This window comes from Cupressus sempervirens, chromosome 11, assembly GCF_028749045.1.
Source record: "Cupressus sempervirens isolate cs-2001-9-10 chromosome 11, ASM2874904v1, whole genome shotgun sequence".
NCBI lineage: Eukaryota > Viridiplantae > Streptophyta > Pinopsida > Cupressales > Cupressaceae > Cupressus > Cupressus sempervirens.
Window position 1 is genome coordinate 153213373 of NC_143128.1, and position 26583 is coordinate 153239955.

General features: G+C 35.1%; 1 protein-coding gene across 1 annotated transcript; it reads left to right on the forward strand.

Annotated features, from left to right (window-relative positions):
* Positions 1 to 5762: 5762 nt before the first annotated feature.
* LOC149528661 (putative UPF0481 protein At3g02645) lies at positions 5763 to 7970 on the forward strand. The gene has a single exon (XM_089810878.1). The coding sequence runs from the start codon at positions 6369 to 6371 to the stop codon at positions 7833 to 7835; it is 1467 nt and encodes a 488-aa protein (XP_089667004.1). The 5' UTR covers positions 5763 to 6368; the 3' UTR covers positions 7836 to 7970.
* The last annotated feature ends 18613 nt before the right edge of the window (positions 7971 to 26583 follow it).

Here is a 26583-nt window from a genome sequence, read left to right on the forward strand (position 1 = left end):
TTATTTAATTAATCCTTTGCCATCCCTAGTTGATTAATTTAATTAATCATCTATAGTCCTAATTGATAAATCAAATAATCTAGTATTTATCAATTAAATCCTTTTCTCCTATCTAATTCCAAAAATCCCCATTTATTAGATAAATCTATTTGATAAATGAAATTCTCAAATTCAAAAACCCCTAACCTATCTCTAATCCTCCATTTAGCCTAATCCACCCCATCCACCCATACTAACCAAGCTTAGCCACTAACTCACCCACCCTCATTAATGCCATCCACTTGCACATCTCTAATATTCCTAATCTAATCCTAAACCCAAGCCTAATCCACCCTCTAATGTTGTCACATTCCTTAAACAAGTTTAAGACTTTCCTAATCCAAACCAAAGTCTCCCCTCAAAAATCCCAACCAGCAAGTCATGAGTGCTCTTACAAACCATAAAAGACTCTTATAATCCCACTCATAACTCTTACATCCATCTTCCACACTCTTCCCTCTTCCACACTCATTCCTCTTACATCTCTCTTACATACTCAACCCCACTCATCATGCCTTTAACCAACCCTTTACCCTACCCTCTCACACTTATCCTCCTTGTGACAAGTGTCACCTTCCCATTGGTGCTAAACAAGCACAATCCATGTGCTCTCCTTTGAGTGCATCCTAGCCCTCCTTAAGCCTTCATCCATCCTTGCATCTAAGCCCTCCATCCCTCTAGCCCTTAGCCTATAAATTGAATCCAATCCCAAGCCAAAAATCAACAAATCTTGGAGCTAAAGTTATAATGCCCTTTTGAGAGCCAAAATCCATACCCATACCCTTATAATGCCAAATTGAGAGCTCACAAAGCTACCAATTTGTCATTTCCCATCCACCATTGAAGCAACTTTGAGCAATTGAGCATACATCCACATCAAAGGACATATCTACAAAATCAAGGAAGCATGGAGTGTTTCCTTTTTTGGGTTTGCATTCCTTAATTGTTTCCTTTGTCTAATCTCATATGTGAATATAGTTTTAGTTTGTGAATGTTTCTCTTATTGCTAATGTTCTTTGCATACTAAAATCTTGTTCTACACCAACGATATATTGGAGCACCCATTTCTAATAAAAATTGCCCCTGATATGGCCATTTGAATTTCAGGCTCTTGGACTGAACTTTGGCATTTAAAATGAAATTTTTTTAAAATTATATAGTTTGGACTATATAAAAATTTGAAATATTTCAAATTTTTCTCTTTATACGTGTTCCTCTCTGAAATTTCATTTTATATTCACTTTGTCAACCTGTTGTCGCCACGTGTCTCTCTTGTTGATTCGCTGAGATACCTTTAATTGATTAATTAACATTAATTAATTTATTTATTACTACCCATAGCCCCGGGACCCTTTACTCCTTCATTTTTCCCTTTACACTCAATGTTGCCTTTTACGTCTTCACGTTTAGCTTTTCCCGTAGCCCCGTGATCCCTTCAATTTTCACTCACGCTCTTATGATGAATGCTACACTTTAATTTTGTTTATGCCTTTATGCTGGACATATTCCTGGAGATGTCTAAAATTTGGTTCCCGACCATCCGCTTAAGATTTTCTCATTACGCATTACGCTTCAATGGAATCGGGTATCCCCGAAGAGCTTTGAAAATTATCTTACGCCCATACGTGCAAAGCCTTCCCATAGGATCAGGACCCTTGAATTTTCGACCTCCGCTCATACGCTCATGCATAAGCCCATAGAAACATTCATATTGCCTTACGCTCATACGTTTAAGCTTGTCTTATGCATTGGACATTAAAATATTTACTTTGCCCCCGCGAGCATGACAGGCGGGCCCCTCCACAAGCCACTGGCGCTTCGAAAGCTCATTGTCTTGAAGACAACAAAGGTATTGTGCGTTAGAAAATTTAAACACTTTAAAAAAAATTCTTTTGATGCATATGGGATATCGGCGTTTATCATTTTGTGCTCTACCCTATGCTTTCACTAGCACTCTGCAACCTCATGGTGATTCTTCCAGCTTTGACCTGCGTTTTTACTATGCTTGGGAGCTCATTTTGATTGGCAGATTCATGTGGGCTTCTCCACTTCATGTCTGCATTTTTTGGTGCTGTATGTTTATTGTTTATTGCTTGCTGGGTGTGGATCCCTTTTAAGCTACGTGGAGACTTGTATGGTGTCGCCCCTCTTTGCTTCAGCGCTCTTGGGTTTTCTTTTTTAATACTGGTGCTGACCTTTTTAACGTTGGCGTGGACTACTCTTCCAATGTGTGAGCTCTGCCTTGAAAGCATGGGTTTTCTTTACTGCCAACTTGGAACCTCTTCTTCATGGCATGGGACTTCTTTCTTGCCTGTGTTATTCTAAAACCTTGAGCCGCTGGTTCTTTGCTTAACGTGGAGCCGCCTTTGCAATCAGCTTGGAGTTCCCCTTCTCTCCCTTGCGGCTTCCTAGACGTGGGAATGAGCATACAGATTGTTGCTTTAAAAAAAAAAACGTGACTCCCCAATCCCCATTTTTTTTGTTTTGCTTGAAGTCAGGGAAGGCTTTTGTTGCTCAATGCATCTACTCCTTGCAGGCGGGTGGTGCCATTTCTCATCAAACAAAATGACATTACAACTCGATATGCATTCATTCGTAGACATGGAGGGCAGAAGTTTTTTTTTTTTATATAGTTTCCTCATTCCCTTTTTGTGAGATAGGGGCTGCTGATCCAATGCGAATTTCTGCGGGTCTTTTCTCTTCTTATGTCGTGGACTAGCCTTCTAAATTAATGACTGAAAAATATCCTTTGCATTAATTATGTCAAGTGATAGATTGTTGACAATATCTGCAAGCCTACCAAAACCTTTAGACATTTGACTAGATGATATTAAAACCTCCTCGACATATTCTCTTAGAAGATCCAAAACAAAAGATTCCACAATTCTCCATTCCATGGCCAAAAACAAAGCTTGCTCAACAACTGGTGCAATTAGCCTGGCCCCAAAGTGGTTCCGACTAAAAAAAAATTTCGTTTTCGAACAACTTAAATGCCAAAGTAATCCATTTACCCTCTTGTACTGATTAGAACCAAGTTCGATCACCAATTAATCAACTGGAAACCATTTTACTACTGATCTGCAAACTGCCAATTTAATGTCAGGAGGTCTGTTGATTGCCTTTAAAAATTGACCTGAACAATTGACTAAGCTCTGAAACTCAAGATCCATGTTCTCTCTGACATGCTCAATAGGCCTACTAGATCTCGTTGCATGACGACATCAAGGTGAAAAGATATTGACCTCCGAAGTTGCCAACTTAAATTCACCTACAAATAAACATGTCAAAAAACCACAAAATGGGTTCGGATTTGGCTTTGAAAACTGGGTAAATGGGCACATGGGGGTACAAAAACTGGGGCGTTCATTCTCTATCATGAGGACATTATGGATATGCAATCTGGGTTCATGACACATCACAGGACGCAAATGGCGAGCATTCAAAATAAGCTACTTGGATTTGCAGACTGGAAACATTGACAAAACAACGATTTTTGCAAATGGAATGGATCTGAAAAAGTGTGCATATGGATTCGTCATGATTTGAAAACTGGCACACTTGTAGTATTTTTGGACGACAACACAGGGGCACAATCCATTCGATCTAGCCATTCACAGATTTGGAGATATAACATCACGAACAGGGGTACTAAACAATCTACACTCGCTGACACCAGTAAAAGGATAGAATTTGCGATTGGAATCGCGTTTGAAAACTGATCAAACGGATTCATCATGAGCTGAAACTTGAAACATAACAAGTCTCTGACGTCTACAATGCAACGCAAAAAGAATTTCAAGATTTTGGTCAACTGGGTCAAAATTACAACACATCAAACAGGGCTTCCCAGAATTATGTGTAAAGTGCATCAACATGAAAACAGTAATTGACCAACTTTGAAGGATTCAAAACCTAGTCAAAAGAACTCGAAACGACTCGAAATCTGAAACATAGGTTCTTGGGTATGGACACTAGACACTCTCAAAGCAAAAAGTCACAAAACATTTCTGAGTGCAAGATATTCAACAACAAACACAGCCTCCTGTCACTATTTGATGCTAAAGTGAAAATGCAGATTTGACAATTTCTCAAAACAGTACCTCAGCAAACAGCTCGGAATGACAATTTATCATCATGGAACGCTTAGATAGGCTGAATGCAGGGTGTTAGAAACATTGAACACCACGGGGCCTTAAAGGTAGAGCCAGGTACAATCCCAATTAAAAGCATTTATGGGGCTTGATTTATCAAATTTTTAAAATGGGACTAAAAATGAAGCATGCGATTTTTCGTCCCAACATGTCTCATTTGATCACATGATCCATATATATTGTTTAGTATATGCATATCATTATGCAAGAGAGAGTTCAAGATTTGGTGTTTCATCCTGGAGTGCGAATCATTCAATTACACATGTTGTAGTGGCAAAACACTCACATTAATGGATCTCGAGATCACTTCTAACCACCTCGGTTTGCTCTTGTCATCTTAAGTGGTTATAGAGGATTTGCCTTATCTAGAGTGGCTCCATGTTGCTAATTTCCTCTTTGTTGCAAGAAGAAAAAATATATTAAACAATAAATCAACAAATATTTACACAATTATTGAAACGAGTTCAACTATTGAACAATCCCCCATGATAAAGATATCTCCAACTTTCTTCTACAACCATAACTCAAAATATTGTAAACTAACTAGACAAATATAAATAAGTTTATAATGATTTATTGATCAATGTATTCCAACTTTATGTATATCAATGTAAAATCTAATTGAAAAGATTTGTAAAACTAGCCAACTCCTTCCATGTGCATGATATCATAAAACGTGTTCATTCATATGATAATAACACAAAACTTCGAATAAAAAAATTAGGATTCAAAGAGAACTTTATTCCCGTCTTCGTGTTCATACATTGAAAGGGGCTTCTATCCAAGTCTTTAAGGGCTCGTTTGGTGAGCGGAATAGGCATACGTATTCTGGAATAGAGCGTATTCATGTTCTCTGTTTGGTTCAGCGAATATTTGATGGAAATTCGTGGACCCGAAAATTTATGTTTTCTAAAATTTAAAAAAATGGAATAGGAATATGTATTCCAATACCACCTATTTTGGTGGAATTGCAAAACCCCATTTTTGGGCCAAAAATGGAATACGTATTCCATTTTTGCTTCGTATTCCAATCCTGTTTTGGTGCATCCAAACAAAGAATTCACAATTTTTGGAATACGTATTCCAAAATACGTATTCCTATTCCGCTCACCAAACGGGCCCTAAAGCATTAGGTAACTCATTGACTTACTTTAGTGAGTTTTGGTGTCTAATTTATCTACCATTTTTTCTCAATCACTGTTCTGATAATATATCATTTTGTTTTTAATTTTCTTTGCTTCTTTTGCTTCTTTTACATTCTGATAAAATATTGATAATAAAAAACTGCTACACAATCGAACTCAACAAAAAGAATACTCTTTCAGGTATAAAAAAACAACTAAATCTAAAAGTTTTCAAAAATCAAACAATTAAATCTATTTTATCATGTGATTTAATCACGATTCCTTCCAAGAGCCTCTTGTTTTCTGCACAGTGGAGCAATTGGTGGCCCACTGTTTCTAAAAGACGGGCGAGTCGAGTCAACATCGTCTTTCTTCTTTTGCAATTGGGAAGTGCTTAATAGGAAGAAACCCCAGAAGGGAATAATTAAGTGCTCTAGTGCGACTCTCACACACCCAGTGTACTTTTCACATTTGATTAAGGAATCAAAAGAGCTCAGAAAATGCCCATATGATTCATGTTTACTCAAAAGGAAGTGGTACAAATATCTGGAAACATCGACGAATATAGTGATAAATTGCTGAACCCAACCCATTTCCTGATAAAATAAAATAAAATTTAATTGAATAAAGCAAAAAGAATAAAATATTTTAGGTATTGTGGTCGACTCTTTGCCACAGATTATTTTACTTGACATTTGGAAGTGCAGATGTAGGGCTGTATTTTCTAATTCTAAGATGCATCTTGAAGGTACCTTTTGCAGGGAGGACCCAAGGCCCAGTTGAAGATCAGTAACAGAATTAAATATCAGCTGCTACAGCTTTTCAAAGAAGATGTATTTTGCTCGAAGGAGCTTCAACGAAAGTTAACATTCAAGCTGTAATGTTCTTTGTATGGTTGTAGCTCTTTAGAGCCGGTTATGTTAACATGGTCTTTGTTTGGTTGTGGCTCTTCAGGGCCGGTTGTTGTTGCTCTTTAGAGACGGTTAGTTGCTGATCATGCTGTTCACTGTATGAGCTATTGATTTCCTGATAATTTTAGTGTCAAAAAAAAGAGATGGTTGTTCCTAAAGTGGGGGTTTCTCAATGGCTGGAACAAATAAAGAACACACAGAAGCATGGAGAGGAACAAGGCATAGCATCTCATGTGCATCCATACATCTTCACTATACCAGAGCCCCTGCGTATTGAAAATCCAGAGGCATATATGCCACAGGTAGTTTCTCTTGGACCTTACCATCATCTTAAACTTGAATTGTTTGAGTCTGAAAGATATAAATCTAAGCTTACTATCAAAGTCGAGAAAAAAGCAAAAGGAGGGGCTTTTGAGGATTTGGTTAAAGATCTGATTAGTATTGGAGGGGATATAAGGAACAGCTATAATGATGAGATTGGATGTGGAGATGAAGCACTAGGATGGTTAATGGCTCGAGATGCTGTATTTGTTCTGGAGTTTATTGGCTGTTATGACCAATATGAAAGCCCTGGAGTTCAACAATCAAACCCTTATTTTCAGAACATGGAAGCTGTTTTTCATCCAGAAAGGAAGAGCCCTTTGTTCTTCCCACTTCAGGCTGATATATTTAAGCTGGAGAACCAAATCCCACTTTTCATCTTGAAAAAAGTATTGGAATGGCAGACTGGGTCAGAAAGTCAAGCTTTAAATAGGCTTAAAATGACTATTTCAAGTGCCTGTAAAAACTTCTCCCCTTTCAAGCATGTTGGAGATTCTTATCGTTCTTTTACACGAGAATCCTACAATGATTTGCTTGATGAGAGGCACCTACTGGAATGCCTTTATAATTTCATTGTACCGAAGACAAATCCTACTCAGGCAAGAATCCCTGTGGGAGATGATCATAATGGAATTGTACCCAGGAGGGCTGTTCTTAAGTTTCTTCATCAGATGACATCAAAATTTAGGGGGCTTTTGTCTCAAAAATCAGGTAAAGCTGACATAAATCTCCCTACAGCAGCACAATTACACCGGAGAGGGGTGAAATTTTCTCCATTCACATGGGCATCCGAAGAGATCAGGTTTGATAGAGCCAGCTCTACGTTGTTCCTCCCCTGTATAGAGATGGATTACAGAACAGACGTTTTCTTGAGGAATATGGTGGCACTGGAAGCGTTCATGAAGTGGAAAACAAGAGTGTTTACTTGCTATGCAGATCTGATGGACAGATTGGTCGACACTCCTAATGATGTTGCAGTTCTGAAGAAATATGGTGTCATCTACAGTAGTTTAGGAAGTGACAAAGAGATAAGCAGTCTGTGGAATGGTATCCGCAGATCAATATGGAGGAGCCCATATGATCCTATCGACAATGCAATCAAGGATGTAAATGAGTATTACAGAAGTAGGTATGGAGTTTTATTCGGTGAATTCTTACAGGAACATTTCTCAAAGCCATGGCGTGCTGTATCATTGCTGGGAGCATGCACTTTGCTCATCCTGAGTTTCTTGCAGACATTATTCTCATATTTTGAACTTCATCAAAAATGTGAATGCAAGTGCCCATGAATTTTTAAGTTTATTGTGAAGAGATAGGCATCCTTTTTAGAGTCCATGCATTTCACCCTTTTGGAATTTTGAACTGCTTTCCCAGCAATGTAACCATCCAGCCAGATGTAAAGTAATTGAATGTCAATTGAACTAGTTATTGTTGTAGGATCAATGTTTAACGCATAGGTCAAAAATTAAAAGACAAGTAATGAATAAAGCTGCAGAGAAGACAACCTAGGGCAGAAAAACTAAGTATCCTCAGTTCATTTTTAACTGTAGAAGCTTATTAACATACTTTAGATCAACAAATAATTCATCTCTGCTATTTATAATGATATGATATTGAAATATATTTTTTAAATCTAAACTCTTGATCTGGAGTTAACTATATTGATAGTATGCTTCCAGTATATTATTAATGCCCCTGTTGTCATGCTCATCAAAACTTAGCAGTAAGTGCTAGTCAATACATTAGGTTTCAATATTATTAACAAGCACCAGAAAGAACATTTGAGCATTACCCAGAAAATTAAAAACTATATGTATAAAAATCTGTACCTGATAAAGCAATTTTTTAATTTTTATTATTGTATGTTCAATTTATGCACATGCTGACTTCTCAGAAACGTTGAGTGATATTTTAATAAAGTTATATAATTTAGATTTCTACAGTACAGTTTAAGATGTCATTATTTTGTAGAATTTTGATTTCTACAGTTTATGATGTCACTATGCATAGTTTTTAAAACTAGTTGTGTGAATTTATTTTCATTAAGTTTAGGAATAAATTCTGAATCTTTAGGATGGATCATAGAGTTTGATCTGAAATATAAAAGAAATAAAATAGCAGAACTGATTTTAGAATCTATTCATATAAAATTTATATTTGTTATAGGAAAACTAGTCTAAAGTGTTTGGTCATGTTATTATTGTCAATTTTAAGTTTAATATATATCTTAAAATTCTAAAGACAGAAAATAACTGTGAAAAGAAGAGAACTTCAATCAGATTTTACTGTTGTGCACTTTCTTAGATTAAACTATTTTTGAACACAGGTGTTGCAAATTGTTTGGTCAAATGAGTCGGAGATCAAATGTAGGATTGGAATATAGTAGAAAAAGGGCCACTGTCCCTTGATAAGATTCATAAGTTTGATCAATTAATAGATAAGAATAGGGTTCCTTTGTGCTATTTTCATTAGACACTTTAAATGTAATTTCTTACAGACTGCATAAACTTCTACCCCTCTTTTAATAAAAGCTCCAAAATATAAAAATATTGTAATTTGCATTCTAGATTAGTCTCTAAATAAATAAGCAATATTTAAAATGAATATTACAAACATTCAAAACACTGTTACAATGTGATAATATGATTTCCATTCTTTTAAATTCTTTTAAATTATGATTTTAAACTTATCTGCTTGGGAAAACGGTAGCCTTACTGGTCAAGTCACAACTGAGAATTTAAATATCATTTCATAGAAGATAATAGTAATCGACTCTATATGCACCATTGGCACCTAATCACCTCTATATTATTCCTATTTAAGGATTGTTTGGTGTTTTTTACAGCTTTCATTCTGACCCTTCATAAATAAGAATGCATCAATATTATGGATAACTAAAATTAAAATATACTCGATGTGGAAACTTAATTGCCTGATTGTTGCCTATCAATAAGATGGACCTGCAGTGGAATCCCTCTCAGTTTTGAATCACATATACAACATATCCCACAACAGCAACAATGCCAACAATATGGTACCCTGTTTAACCATTCCCCTGTAAACTACAGTTACCAAGGCAGGAAGCCAGGAGTTGAAATGCGAGAAAATTTCGGAAGACCTAGATTTCTGAGAAAATTAGAAAACCTATTTCAGATGCATTAGATAAATAAACACATGTAAACTTTTATTTGCTGGTCTGAGGCGAGATATTGGCTGGGAAATGTATTTCAAGAGTGAAGAATCTTATAATGAAAAAAAACAAGAGAGGATAATAAAATGCCCGATCGAATTAGCCGAATTCAAGGCATCAGGAAAACGCTAATCCAACAAAGTCTAGTTAAAACCGCGCAGGCTTTGTTTACTATTATGTTAGACTTGGAAGATTCAGTATTGACCGATTAATCGTACAGCTAGGTTATCAAAAAATTTAGGAAGAAGATTCTGACAACGAGGTCACCTGTATATTAAAAACCTACATCTTTAAATCGAATGAAATCTCCGCATCAAGCCGCCGCACCGCGGTGCTTATTCACACCTTGCCTATATATTTAAGAGATTTCTTTCTTTTTTCTTTGTAAAAATTGATTAAATATAGAAGTCTAGTCATTGTAGTGTGGAATGGGTATGTCCTATATTAATGGAAGATCAAGTATTTGTTGTATTTTTATTCTCTGGTCTCATCCTCTTTATGTCTGCTTTATCTATTTACCAATCTATCTCATTATCTCTCTGTCTCTCTAGATTTATTAGTCTCGTTTATCTATAGGCGGAGACTATTGTTTTCACATCATTTTACATTAATTAATACTTGTTTCAAAATAGTATTAATTGCTCTTAACCTATGGTTTCTAATAATTTTATTGTATTAATATATTTTCTTGCTACATTTCTTGATTTGTGATTGGCCATCCTGATTTAATTGATTTTTAGTTCTAAAAATACAATTATTTACTTGCCTATTGCTTTAACTTTTTTAAATTTACACCAATGAAAATATTTTATAGAACCAATTTATAATCTTATCATCTTAAAACATTAAACATTAAATAATACTAATATTTTGTCTACTAAACTTTGAAAATAATTTAATTTTTTTTCTTATTTTAAAATTAATTAAAATTTTGATTATTATATGCATGTACAAAATTATGTACTATATTCTAAGTGTAAGTTTATAATAATAATATTAATTTGATATTGAAAAATTTAATCATTTTTTTAATTTGATAAATTATTAAATGACATGGTAATTATTTTATTTAATTATTAAGTTTTTAAATTATTATTAAAATGAAAAAGCTATAAGGTAAAAAAGTTAGAGAAACTTTTATTTTTTAATTAGAGTATAAATAATTTTTTTATTCATTTCTAGATTTGATTATATATAGGATATTACTAAAATATTATTTACTATGTGTAATATTTCTATAATAATACATACCAATTGTTAATCACAAGGTGATCATCTTAATTGTTAGCTCACCTCTTGGCATAAGAATTTTCCTTAACCATAGTGGTGTAGTGCATCTCCCCAACTCAAGATTTGGTTCAACTAGCAAAGCATCACCAATGACCTCAGGCACCTAGCTTATTTCCTCAATATTAATTAGCCTATCCTCTTCTTCACTAATGATTGTCATATCATCTCCATGTTGGTTCTCTAAAAGAGGAGAGTGTTCGGTACTATTACTATAACCACTTGATCTTGATTTTGAATCAAAACTCACCTCTACTGAGACCCTTTGTCTATTTGTATTAATCTCCTAGCTCGTAGCCTCAATTATGCTCTCCCTTGACAATGTTGCAACATGTCTCTTTGCTAGAGGTTCTTGATGTTCTTTACTTTTCTCAATCTCCACATTTCTTTTCTTGCTCTTAACTATTCTTCATTGCTGGCTACTACCTCCACCTTTTTGTCTGACTGACTCTACTGGACCTTCTTCGTCTAATTTCACCTTCTCATAAGTAAGGTGTACCTTTCGAATTTGTAATTTTCTTAACTTCTCATTGTAGCATGCCTTAGTGCGTAGATCAACTGTATATACATGATGTATGCAATTTTTGGGGGGTCTTGAGTACTCCATCCATCAATGCATCTTGTTTTCATCTTTCTTTTTGGAGGAGGTTTTCTCTCTTTCTCCACATTATGAGAGATTATATTTCATTTATTGCATTTTATATTGTACATGGGTACCTAAAATGGCCTTGTAGCTAGGACCCATCTTGCATTGTGAGTTTAAGTGTATTCCCCTAAGTTGCACTTAAGGGGGGGTGTTGGTGTAATTAAATATTCACTAATTATACTTACTTAAGCTTACTTCGGATAATTCATTTAATAGTACTTTGTGATTGAGACACTTAGGAGTTTGCACCTCAATTAAACACATGGTGTAGGAGAATTCAACTCTAGGTGGTAATGGTTGTTATCTCATTCCACCTTTAGTGTACTTATCACACTATCATCCTCATCATCACACATACTTCATTGCATGATGGAGGATGATCCATCTTTCCTGGACATATGATTCCACCTTGTGTGGGTGATAGCTTGTCTTCTCCTTATCATTGTCTCTTATTGCCTCTCCTATATAAGGAGGCCTATTATGTATGTTTCAAATCAATCCATTGGATGTCAATCAAGTCCATTATCAATAATAGCATTCTTGCATCTTCATGCAATTGTCTTGCCAATCTCTTATGAAAGTTATCTTGGTCTTTCATTTAATCTTGGAGGTGTTGTAGAGTCACCTAAAACTCTAAAATCTATGGCACCATGATGACATCCATGATCTGAGCATCTGACTCTCAAAGTGTCTAACCTATCAACATAAAATAGTCAACCACAATCCTCCACCATGACTATACCTAGTAACAACATCTCATCCCTTCTACATGAAGAAAAATTAGCAAATCATGTGACTTAAAGCATAGACAACCCAAATACATGCCACCAATTTGAATATGAATCAATAATGAAAGATCAATAGGCAAAAACAACCCATATCCAAGCTATAAATGTAACTTGTAAGTATAGACCATTTACAACACTACATAACTTGTAGACTTAACAAGTCATCATACATATCCAAAATAGACACTAATAATCATATCATTGTGAGACCAATCTGAAATATGAATCGAGTATACAATAACATCAAATCTTAAATCTCAAACATACAATGTCATAAACTCACAATGCTACCATAGTCAATATATACTATAAAGTATTCAGATTTATATATCACCAAATAAACCATGTCAAACTTGCACTAAATCTAAACCAATGTGTAAAGCTCTGTAAGAGTTTTCATTGACTACTTGAAATACAAAATCTGACTCTCTATGCCCAAGTTATGCCATAATTTGTGTTCAAAATAAACAACATCTAACTTTCAAGTTCTTAAAACTTGATGAAATGTCAAAATCACAGAACCAAACCTACACCAAGTTGTAGTGCATTGAATTAACTTTTCAATGCATGTAAGAAGTCTAAAATCTGATGTCCCGAGAGAAAGTTATGGTCATTTTACTAAGATAGTCTTTTTACCATTTTCAATGCAATTTTTTTTGTGACAAAAATTCTGACGTGATTAAATATGATGGCCATCATGGGTTGAAACTAAGAACTCTTTCATTTTCTCTAAACATAGCCAAACTAGGGTATATTTTATATCAAATTTTATGGAAATATCGATTGAAATCCAATGGTGAGGTCTATTTTTACCTAGGAGCTCATTTCTATAAGCTCCCCTTAAAACCCTCATTTAAATGAAACATCTAAAAAACTCTTTTGTCCAACAATTTCGTATGCCCAAAATCTTCAAACATCCCATCTTAACAACAAATCCAAAACCCTCAGATCTACAATAAATAATCTACAAAATCTATATATCTTGCCCTTTCTTTTATTCTCTTATGCATTCCCATGGATTCAATCTTTTGTCACAATAATAAAACCATAGCTCTTATACCAAGTTTGTAAGGAAACAAACAATAAAAAAATAACCATTTCCACATAACCAACAATAGATATAAAATAAATAAGTAATTAAAATTCGCATGCAAGAGAATAGACAACATACCCACAAAAATTGTGACACAAGATATACCTTTGGAAACCTTCACTGAGGAAAAAACCCAGCCTCCAAAAGCATCCATAACCATGTATTATTTAGTTAAAACATCATTGTAATACAACCATGGAAGGTTTCAAATCCATAGCCACATCCAAGAAATCCATGTGAATAAGCATGAATCCACACATCTTATGTCATGCTTGCAACCTTCACAAATGCTCCCTTAACTAACCTGTTAAACCTTGTCCAACTCGACTCTTGCCTTTTTGCCTTTTGTCTTGTCTCTACAACTACCCTTGTGGTTGCTTATATAGTAGCAAGTCCCACTAAACCACTAAGTGGTATTACATTTAAACCATGTGCTACCTAACCCATTGACCTCACATTTAATATTGAAAATTTAATTCTTTTCTCCAATATTAAATAATTACATCAAATATTATCACAATGTTACAATACAACTCATCAAGTATATCTCATGGGAATCTTAACATGTTTCATGTCCATCTAAGTGCAACATTACATAATAAAATAAAATAATGCAATATAACAATATTATACAATGTGTGCAACATCCATTATGTCAACACCTTTATTATGGGTTTGACTACTATGATGTGTGTTTATAGTAAGTTTATTTTAGCTCTAGTGTGCTTAGTTAATTTGGAGGTATTAGTTATGAATTATCTACATGTGATTAGCAACTGTTATATGGATTTTGATATTAGATACTTTGGTGTCTACCTAATTTTTACTTAGTATTTTTTATGTTCTAACAATAGTAATTTTGTTTAATATTGCCCTTTGGCTTTGTCGTTATGGGACAATACCCTTTTTTTTTAATTTTAATATAAAATTATAGAAGTTGAGAAAATAAATAGTATGTACAAAGAACTTTGTTTTATTAGTCCAAATTAATAACAAGAATTAACTAAGAACCCCACATTTTCCTTATGTTCATACATTTAGTGGGGTCTTCATCCAAGCCTTTGTAGTGTTATATAATTCATCAGTTCTTTTTTTTATCATATGACTAATTTTTCTATAAAGAGTGGTACTTAAGCAAAAATAATTGTGGTTTAGGCTATGTTTTTCTTGTGGGAAATGTTACTCGTGACTTTTGTATATCTAAAGATTGCATGGCATTCAATGATAAACATATACGCTAGAGTACTGCCAATTTTTTATTTAAAATAACTAATACTAATAAAAAATGTTGTATATTGAATAGCTCAAAAGGGTGGTGTAACTGGATAAAGGCATGTGATTCATCTCATATAGCTCATTTTGTATCTTTGCCACATGTAAATGTCAACCTGATATTTTCACTTGGCACTAGGTTAGTTGTCTTAGGTAGTCATAATTCTATGAAATATTAAAGTCTACATGCTAGTATGATGAGTTTGAATAGGAATAGTAAGATCTAGAAGTCAAACCTTGAAAGAAAATAATGCATCTGAATAAAAAAGTCTTGTTTGGTCAACTGATTTGGGCCAAGTGTTGGAGTGTGATATCGGGCTGCAAATTAATAAATGTACATCAACTTGAGGAGTATGGAATGATGAATGACCAAAATGGGGTTAGAATTCGGATTGCAAGTGAATGCATCAAGAAGTTAAGGGACTAAAAATGATCAACTTGTAGATATAAAAGTCAAGGAAGTACAATTTTGAGTTTTGAAAGGAAAATACTTTGAAGTGTTTTGTCCTCTAGGCCAAGCCCATGGAAGGCCAAAATTCTAACCTCCTTGGGGCTACATAGCTCGACCACCTACTAATCACTCTTTTAGAACTTCAAATGCCACCACTTTCAACTTGAGACATAATGCTAGTAAAGAAATGAAACAATGATTTTATTGGTGATGATGGAAATATGGAGGGATTAACTAATTGATTGATTGAAAGACACAAACACGAACAATAAATGCAAGTGAAAGTGGACAATCTATTACTTAGATAATTTTTAAATGAACCACTTGGTTGAACCCAAGTGAGGTCAAAATTGCAATCACCTTAGGGCTCTATCACCCCAAACACTTGTTGATCTCCAACCAAATTTCAAGCACAAAATTTTGCAACTCAAACCTTAAGGGGATTGAGAAGGTTAGCCAAAGGAATGATACAAAATGAGAAATAAAATAATATTTATTTGTTGATGATAGAAATTCTATAAAGATGATCAATTTCTTTTTTATTGTGAAATTATAGGAGAAATTGAGTTGACTTATTGATAAGAAGAATGATTGAAATGAATGGAAATTCAGGTTGAATATAAAAATCTAACTGATACTAAGTAATTTTTTGGAAGGTACCAACTTGGGTCATCCCAAGTATCATGTTTGAATTCCAACCTCCATAGAGCTCAAGAAGTCCAAGGCATGTTAATACTTGACCTCCTTAGGGCTCTATGTCAATTCAACTCCCAAATTTGAATAACTTCTAAAACAAAATAAGAACATAATAGGTAAAGTTGTGGGTGAAAATTGACACTGGTAATGTAAGTTTTAAGAGTTGAAGGTCAAGTAAGTTGTTAAAGGTGAAATGAACTAGAAGTAAACCTTTCTTTGATGGAAAGATTAAAAATAATTTGAATTTCTAATTAAAAAATTAGTAAAATGGAGGATAAATTAATTAGAAACTTGGAAGTTTAAACCAACATTTAGCATTTTTGTAATGGACTAAACTTGGACTAGACCAAATGAGGTCATAATTTTTACATCCTTGGGAATCAACTGTATTGCATAAAAATGTAATAAACGAAATAAACATTAAGCAACTAACATCTATTCCTACATGATTATGCAAACCTCAAAATATGGAAGATAACATATAAAATAAAGATAACATGAACATCAAAGTAGCACTATGCAAACCTCACAAATCACCAAGTGGAGATGATTTCCTTGCTTGTGGGATGTGGTTGCTCACAATTCTTGCAGCATAACAATGGGGTGGATAGTGCTTTTGGAAATGAGAAGAGGGTTCTCCTTTTATAGGAAGTGAGATGAAACGAATGGTTGAGATTGAATGCAAGATGAATAGCTAGGATCTCTCAGGACCAATGAGGTGTCCATGAGGTGGAGGCCAAGTAGACTCCATGTGGATTACGGTTTTCGACCATTCAAAGGGGGAAGATGCTCACACATGTGTGAGCAACCTTTGATGTGATAGGTCAATGACAAGTGTAAGAGGGTTGGAGGCTCAAGGTTCCTCACACATGTGTGAGACACCTTTGGTTCACATGTGAAGGGGGACAAATGTGTAAGTGTGTAAGAGTCACATGTCACATGTGACTAGGGTTTGCTAATCTTTTGATTAGGATTGTGTAAATGATTAAGGATATGATTAGATGAGAAACTAGGATTAATTAGTGGGTAAGTGGATTGACCTAAGTTAGAAGGATGGGTTAGGTTAGGAAAGTGAGGTTAGGTGAGGGTTAAAGTTAGGAGCCATGGGCTCAAATAGGATTAAATTTAATATTTAATTCCAAGTGGGATTATGAAAGGGGTTAATTAAGTAAATGAAGTACTTAATTAAAGTGAATGGGTTAGCATGCAAGGGGAATAGGTTAGGATTTAAATAAACCTTAATTTATTTAAATCAAAAAAGGGCGAATATAATTAAACAAATGCAAATTTATTTAATTAAAGGTAGAGTAATTAAATAAATAATAAATATTTATTGAATTGGTCATGAAACAAGTATTTGGACAATTTTAGGTGTCTACATTTTGCCCTTCTTTGATATAGCATTAGTAATGTTATATCAAAGAAAAATAAAATATAGTGGCTGGGAGGATAAGACTAGTAGCATGATGCCCTAGTCATGGAAGGATGAGGAAGGATGATGAGGATGGAAAGGTATGCCCCCTCGAGAGGACATGCGGGTTAGGTAAACACAGATGTTCTCTTGAAATGGATGGGAGGATGGAAGGGACTTATGTTGCAATAGTGTGAACAACCTAAGTTTGATATTGTATTCAACACTATGCACCAAGGTATAAAGAACCAAGATGACAATGTGTCAAGTACATAAAAAAGGGGGTCTAATACAACCGTATGCCTTATGAAACCATGATATGGAAGACCATGATTCCTGGGGACAAGAGGATGCAAAGACCATGATAAATGAAAAAAATACTAATGCATCCAAGTAACAAGCAATCATGTACAATAAACCAAAAGCAAAGCAAAAATTTGCCCCTAGTCAAGTTGAAAACCAATTAATGGATTGATTGATTGATGATTGATTAAAGATGGCAAAGCTAACAATAAGCATAATGCACATCCAAGGATTGGGAAGGATTCATCCCATGATAATGATTGAATATGGTCAATGGTTTATCAACTGATTGGGTCAAATTGATGAATTGATGAAGGATCGATGTACAAGATTGCAATATTAGATTGATTGGATTAGTATTGATTGCACATTGATTGAGATTTTTTCCATTTTTGATTTTATGGCAGATAGAAGAATGAACATGGATGAGATTGGAAGAATGATGTGGATAGGATGAAGAATGATGAGAGTATAATCAATTGAAATTGATGTGAAAGCATTAGAAGAAGGGAAAATTGATTGAATTAGAAGATGAATGAAGTTGATTGAAATGAGTTGGAAGAATTAGATTGAATGTGATATGAACGAATGCATATAATGGATATAAATGAATTGAGACCAATGACAAGGGAGAGCCAAGGCATGGTAAATGGAGGAAAAGCAATGTGAGTTGGTGGATGACAGGAATAGTGGAAGGATATGAGGGGCCAAATGAAATGGTGTCAAAAAATGGAAGCCAAGGACCATGTTTCGAAGGAGTCCAAATGCCCCATACCAAGGATATGCAAATGGAAGGAAAAATGGTGGGAAGGGATGCATGAAGATGAAAAGGTGGTAGGAAGTCTAGCATATGGAGGAAGAGAAGGCACGTGTTTTGCCAAAGCATGTATGAACATTTTGTTATTGTGCCTGTAATAGTGACCATGAGCATGGGTATGAAAGGGGAATGAATATGGGATATGAGAGGGAGGGTATGGAAAAGGGGTAATGATATGAAGGATATAGATGAAATGTGGTATATGAAATGGATAGGATGGAAGGGATAACCAAGATCAAGGATATATGAAAGGGGGATGGAAGTACGTAGGAGTATGGATGGAAAATTGATGAAATGAACATGATAGGGACTATGGGATGAAAGATATGGATAGCATGTCAAGATCAAATACATGAAAGGATGATGGAAGTATGTAGGAAAATGGATGGACAATGTGCAAGGGATATGGAAAGTGCATATGGATGAATGAAAGGAAAGTGAAAGTCAAGATCAAAGATGGAGGAGGATGATGAACGATAGATGGAAGCATGGAAGGTATGAATGAAAGAGCGGCATCGATGGAGCTTGCCCCCAGTGTAGAGTGCAAGTCGAAGAGGAAAAGTGAATGGATGGATAAGTGGAATTGGAAGGCAATGGATACATGATAGGAAAATGAAGGGAGGACTCAAGCATCTATTTATATGGATGGTATCCCTTGATATTTTTTTCCTTTCTTTTTTTTAAAATTTTATTTTCAAGGAATTGTACTATTTTCTCATAGACGTTGGTAGGGTAATGAAAAGATGGATGAAGTGGATTGGGGAATTGAGGACAATGACTTATGAAAAAGTTTGGATTAAGGAGGTGGAATGGGTGGGAGGAAGACATGGTTGATAGATGCTAGGTTGGAAGAATTGTGAATGGGTGGATGAAGGAGGTGGAAAGATCGTCATTGGCACACACCTTAAAGGGTGATGGAAAGGAGAAAATTGTGGGGGATATGGAAGTGTGGATTTTGGGATATAGGCACCCAAAATGGATAAAGGAGATGATGGATTTGGGATGGTGGATTTGGGTATATAAGGACCTAAAATGAGGTGGATTTCCCTTGTCAAAGGTAGAAGAATAATGAACATGAGATGGATTAGAGTTGGATATGAAGTGTGGAGGATGGATTTGATATGTAGGTTGAACAGGAGGTAGAACTCCATATTGTCTTTGAAGATTGTCAACCATTTGATTAAGAAAATTCAGATCCATAGATGTTAGAGGAAGAGTGATGAAAGATGGATGATGGATGGATACGAACTTAGGACTAGGAGCTTTATGCTAATTTGATTTGAAATGGATTGGACTTGATATGATTTGATTTGATTGAATTTGATTTGATATGATATTGATGAAGGTTTATTTGATTTGACTTGATATTGATATTGATTGAATTTGATGAGCGTTTGATGTGATTTGATAAAAACCTTAACCAAGTGAATGTGAGATTTGAATGGAAGTCCAATGTTTGTGACAATGCTCCTATGTCCAAAGTAGAAGATTTGATGAAAAGTTGAATTAGAAGAAGATGTGAATGAAATTAGAAATATTGATTATGGATGAAGATGTAAATGGATCAAATTAAGAATTAATTAGAAAGGAATGAATTTGACAAGGGATTGGATTAAGAATTATGAGGATGAATCATTGAATGAGGGAATTGGATCTTGATGTGGATTATGAACCATGATTAGGATGAAGATTATGGATGAGATTGAATGATTAAGAAAATGAAGAAATGATTTGGACGAATGGAGATGATTAAGACATCAAGGGATGATTTGAATGATGAAGACGTGATGTATGAGGGTGATGACTTGGATGGAAAGAAGATGTGACATGGAATTGATGTGGAAAACTTGACTAGGGGAATCTAAACCAAGACTTGTTTTTGCTGTTTTTGAAATTGTTTTGATTTTTTTTTGGATTTTTATGTTTTATGATTTTTTTTAATTTTTGTGTTTTATAATGTTTTTGGGTTTTTCAATTTGAGATGCAAAATCAAAAAAGGAAATATATACAAGGCAAGTGTGTTTCAAACACTCAAGAATGTCAAACACACCAACAAACCTATAAGGTTGCAACTAGGATGTACAAGGATCAACTAGAGGGTGTCCTCGATATACATAAGGTATGTGAGGCCCAAATCTGTAGATGAAAGAAAATATTGCCACATAGCCAAGGGGAGACGGTAACCCAAATCTCCTCCTTCACTTCCCAAAGGTATAAAATTCTTTGGGGCTTAGCCAAGAGTGACAATATTTTGCTTCCAAGAGAGGTGTCTTTCAATTCACCTCCCGATATTTATACTCCACCAGAACACTAGAGTTGAGGTTGTCCCAAGGGGTGATGATATCCCCAAGCAAGCCTCCTAAAAAAAAGAAAAACAAGACCACTTATTTCTTGTGCACCCAAGATCACCCAAAGGCACGAGGGGAGAGAATACGTAAGTGGCCTTAGGGCTCAAAAGACACGTGTTCTTTTCCAATGAAACTTTAGGTGTTGTAATCTACTTTGAAGACACACGTGTTTAAAGCATACAATGTTCTTTCCAACTTAAAATCGTCGTTAACATAAATGAAAAGTGCAGATTCGTCAACTAGAAAGTAAATCGAGCGTGTGCATAAGCAAGATTGTTGCAAATGAAATCAATTTCCCTTAAGGCATTCAAGATTGTGTGATTGTTCATTTTAAGCACCAAAGTGAAATGTGTATTGCAATGTTCGTTGATCCTTAGACATGCAAGATTATGTGATCATTCATTCCAAAGGAAAAACATTCGATTAACCATGCATTGAAGATTGAGTTTGATTGTTTTAGTGTTTAACCATGCATTCAAAGACAAGTGTTTAAGCATACAAGTTCATTCTAAAGAAAAATTAAAGAAAAATCTGCAAGCAATATGGTTAGTGAGGAAATATCCCTGCAAAAACACAAGTTAGTGCATCGAAAATCCTGCAATGAAACTGGTAAGACAAAGTTCAGACTTTGATAGAAAAAATAGAGACATAAACAACATCAAAATCTCATGAAACTAACATTAGCGTGACGGGCTCGAAATTCGCTTTTTGACGATATTTTGTTTTTCAAAAATGGAGTTCATATGCTCAAGTTATGAGCAAAAAACCAAAGGCTACTCCTTATGGCTTAGAAGGGCATGTGGACTGCTGATGCAGTGATGACATCAGCAGCCTGGGAGCAAAAAATTGACGGTGAGAGGCATGTCAAGCAATTTTTTTTTTGTTTTTCAACATTTTTGAAAAAAAAATTAAAAAAATTGAAGGTTGATTTAAAAGATAAAATTTATTTTTTGGTTTTAAAAAAATAATAATAATAATTTAAAAAATTTCTTTTTTTTTCTAAAAAAGAAACCTAATATTAAAAATCTTTAAAAAAAGAAAAAGGTTTGTTTTGTTTAAGCGATTGGGTGGTGGTAGGGTTCTTTTTTTTTAACAATGGTGGTGGGGAACGAAGTGGAGGGTTGTAGCGGTGGTAAAGGCCGCGAGCGGTGGAAAAGCGGGGTGCCACGACTGAGAGCAGGGAAGGGGGTTTGGTGGGGCGGCACTCACAGGTGTTTTGGGCCTTGAAATGCTAGAAGCGGTCGCAGGGTAAGTGCAGGGTGAGCCACGGTAGTGGTGGTGGAGATAGGAACAGGGCACGGGGTTACAGGGTTACAGGGCCACGAGCGGCACTTGGGAGGAGGACGAGGGGATAACAGTGCGGGCAGAGCAAAGGGGGGTGGTGGCGGAGGCATTTGGGACGATGGCAGCAATGGAAGTCACGGTCTTGGGAGGGTTTTGAACACCACGAAGGATGAAGCCGCAGTTGCGAGTGTTGGGTATTGTGAGCGGTAGGTCGATAGATGGCCATGGGGTTACAGTGCCGGCGGCGGCGGCGAAGGTCGCGGCGAACAAGTGGAGGCAGGTTTGCAGGGTGGAGCTATGTAGCCCGCTGGAGGCACAGATGCTGCGGTTGAGGCGGCGGGTTGTAGCGAGTTTTGGCGGATTGCGACGGGGGATTAACGTGGGTAGAGAGGTGTTGCAGGGGAAGGGGAGGTGGAGAGTTGGTGGGGTGTGGTGAAGATCGAGCGGTGGCATCAGGCAGAGGTCGTGGGATGGCCAACGGTGCGAGATTTCAGGTTGCGGGTGGCAGAGTTACAGAGGGGGCAGAGGAGTCTACAATGTGGGCCGCCACTGGCAGAAGGGAAGGGGAATGGGGGCCGCGACAGCGATTGTGCCGCTCGTGGGCATTTCCTGTGGATGGTGTCATGGCTGACCTGTGGCCAAACTAAAAACAAAGTGTGTTTTTTTTTATTATTATTATTTTTTAAAAAAATTTATTATTTTTTTGATTTTTAATTTATATAAAAAAGGCAACAAACAAATGCTAACCTTTTTTTCTTTTTTCTTTTGAAACAATTTACATATATGTTTAAAAATGCACAAAGAAGATATAAATGAAACTAAATAAGCCCCTATTTTTTTTCTTTTTTAACAATTTATAAGTAAAGCAATTTAAAAAAAAAAAAAAAAACATAAATAGAAGAATGCAAAAATAAAGGAAACCCCCACTTTTTTTTTCAAAACTATTTATTTATCAACCAAGAGGGGGTATTTTTTTAAAAAAAATTTCCTAATAATGAAGAGTATATTCAATGTATATGTACCTCTACAACTTGAAAATAAAGCGATAAGAAAATATAGAGTGTTATATGTTAAAAAATTTCCCTTATGTGCTCCAAATGCGATGATGGGCTTTATGGCTCGATTAGAGGCTCCTCATGAAACTTGATCTCCAAATGCAAGCCTTTGACCTGCAAGCTTGAAAACTCACAAAACACTCAAAAACACATTAGATGGTTAGTTTTTGAACCCATGAAGTAGGTCCCACCGGGCGTGCCAAAATGTATTGCATAAAAATGTAATAAACGAAATAAACATTAAGCAACTAACATCTATTCCTATATGATTATGCAAACCTCAAAATATGGAAGATAAACATGTAAAATAAAGATAACATGAACATCAAAGTAGCACTATGCAAACCTCACAAATCACCAAGTGGAGATGATTTCTTTGCTTATGGGATGTGGTTGCTCACAATTCCTGCAGCATAACAATGGGGTAGATAGTGCTTCTAGAAATGAGGAGAGGGTTCTCCTTTTATAGGAAGTGAGATGAAACGAATGGTTGAGATTGAATGCAAGATGAATAGCTAGGATCTCTTAGGATCAATGAGGTGTCCATGAGGTGGAGGCCAAGTAGACTCCATGTGGATTACGATTTTTGACCATTCAAAGGGGGAAAGATGCTCACACATGTGTGAGCAACCTTTGATGTGATAGGTCAATGACAAGTGTAAGAGGGTTGGAGGCTCAAGGTTTCTCACACATGTGTGAGACACCTTTGGTTCACATGTGAAGAGGGACAAATGTGTAAGTGTGTAAGAGTCACATGTCACATGTGACTAGGGTTTGCTAATCCTTTGATTAGGATTGTGTAAATGATTAAGGATATGATTAGATGGGAAACTAGGATTAATTAGTGGGTAAGTGGATTGACCTAGGTTAGAAGGATGGGTTAGGTTAGGAAAGTGAGGTTAGGTGAGGGTTAAAGTTAGGAGCCATGTGCTCAAATAGGATTAAATTTAATATTTAATTCCAAGTGGGATTACGAAAGGGATTAATTAAGTAAACAAAGTACTTAATTAAAGTGAATGGGTTAGCATGCAAGGGGAATAGGTTAGGATTTAAATAAACCTTAGTTTATTTAAATCAAGAAAGGGCGAATATAATTAAACAAATGCAAATTTATTTAATTAAAAGTAGAGTAATTAAATAAATAATAAATACTTATTTAATTGGTCATTAAACGAGTATTTGGACAATTTTAGGTGTCTACATCAACAATCCCAAGAAAGGTCAAAATTATGACCTCCTTGGGGTTCTATTCCTAGTACTTTTCCCATGTACGTTGAACATCAAAGACATAACTAAAAATGCATGAGGGGTACCATTAACATATACATGAAAAAACCTAATCTATGAAATAATTTTTTTAATGTAGGAAATAAGTACAAGATGTTGGACAAAAAACCAAAGTATGAGTTGGACCAAAGAAAAGATAGCGAACTTAATTTCAAATTCAAAGTTAAAATCACATGAAAAAGGCATGTGAAATGAAGCATTGAAGTACAAAATTAATGGAGAAAGTGAAACTTGTCTTGGACTTTAGCCTAAGAAGGGTTGAGATTCTGACCTCCTCGAGGCTTAATGAGCCCAAGAGAGGTCAAAATTCTAACCTCTCTTGGGTTTCAACATTAATCATTTGAAAATACACTTGCCACCCTTCACAATTTGACTCTAGTCTCAAATGACCCAAGTCAATTGTAAAGAAACATTACTTGAAATTGCTAATTATTTTAGATTCTAAAAATTATCATGTAAGTGAATAAAATAACATCAACCTTTTACTAAATGCATGGGACTCTTCACCTAGAATTCTTGTATACTAATTATTTAATATTCATTTCAATCCAAATTATTTAGGCATCGAATAGTAGTTGGCAGGTCAAGGAAAAAGAGTGTGAAAACTAGAACTTGCAAATCTCAAAGAACTTAGAAGTTTATGTATTTTTAGTAGGCATGTATCACAACAATGCTTTTGATGATTAAATATTAAAATAAGAGTCAAGTTGGGTGTTGTACAAAGGAAAGTTGAATTTCATAACTCGATTTTTTTTGAAAATCACATGTCTAAATCAGAAGATGGAAATTTAGTAATGCCAACTCAACTTCACATGAAGTTAAAACCTTGGTTATCAAAATATCTTGATATTTTTACATTTCACCATTTTCTTATTAACTTAACATGATCATTTTCTCATTTTGCGAGGCGAGACAAAAATGCAAGAGAAATGACAAGGCCACTAATCCAAGGTTGGAGGGAGACAACATCATAAATATATGGTAACATAAAGGAGGTTATCTTTGATGTGATATTTGAAGTTTCATATCTAAAATTTTAGAAGCCTCAACCAAATGTGATGATCAAATTACAAATATGCATGTATCTTATGATCTATGGTGAAGTCAAGACATTAATCAAGTTCAAGCTCAACTAGTTCAAGTCATGAAGCAAGATCAATCTCAAACTAAAAGGACATCAATATTTCATATGCAAGAAAGTTTGAGATCATGCCAATAAGAAGATTTCCCACTTTTGAAGATGGAGAAGTGACACTAAAACAAAGATTGCAAGATAAGAATGTTAACGTAGTGCCTATCCATTTCCAACCAATAAAATTTTTCTTGTTGTACATATTAAAAAACAACTAATCATATTATGCCAAGTGTACATGTGGAAGGTATTTGATGCCTCTACCTAACCTATTTAATGATTTATCGGTAAAATATATGTAATTTTCTTAATGACCTACATGATAATTCCCCTATTGTAACTAGTCGTCATCAAATGCATGTAGTTAAAACCCTAATTAGGGCATTGTTGGTGTAGTCTTGGCCCTTGATCTTGAATTGATCTCAGCCCTTCATTGTAATTAAACATATATAAAAGGCCAAAAACTTCTCATTTGTCTAGAAGATATTTTCCACAACAAGTCAAATTGTGATATTGTTATAAGGATTTAACTCTATAATGTTTGAGTCAAACTCATTGACCCATATTTCATGATAATGAATGAAACACTTGGTACTCATTGGATCTAGGTGATGCTCATAGAGGTGAAGCATTAGGACTTCTCATACTACTCCATCTCAAGCATGCTCTCTTCTGGCAACCCCATTCGCCTCAAAAATTACATAGTTAAATTTTGATAGTAATATCACAACCTTCTCATTTGTAACTCATTAGATTTGATTATATTAACTAAGGAGAGACTTGGAGAAATTGTTACCATAATGCTATCAAAATGATTGCTAATTCATTATTGGTCTTCATGGTGGATTACTTGAGTTTTGGAGTATTGCACGATTTCTACATTTCCTCACTAGGATTAAGCTTTCATTTCATGGTGGTTCTAGAAGTAGTGTTTAGTTGAATTAAAGATATTTTGGATGCATATTTGGTAAACTCAT

What these genes read in the sequence shown, in the direction of transcription:
- LOC149528661 (XM_089810878.1), top strand. Translation starts at nt 6,369, where the DNA reads ATGGTTGTTCCTAAAGTGGGGGTTTCTCAATGGCTGGAACAAATAAAG.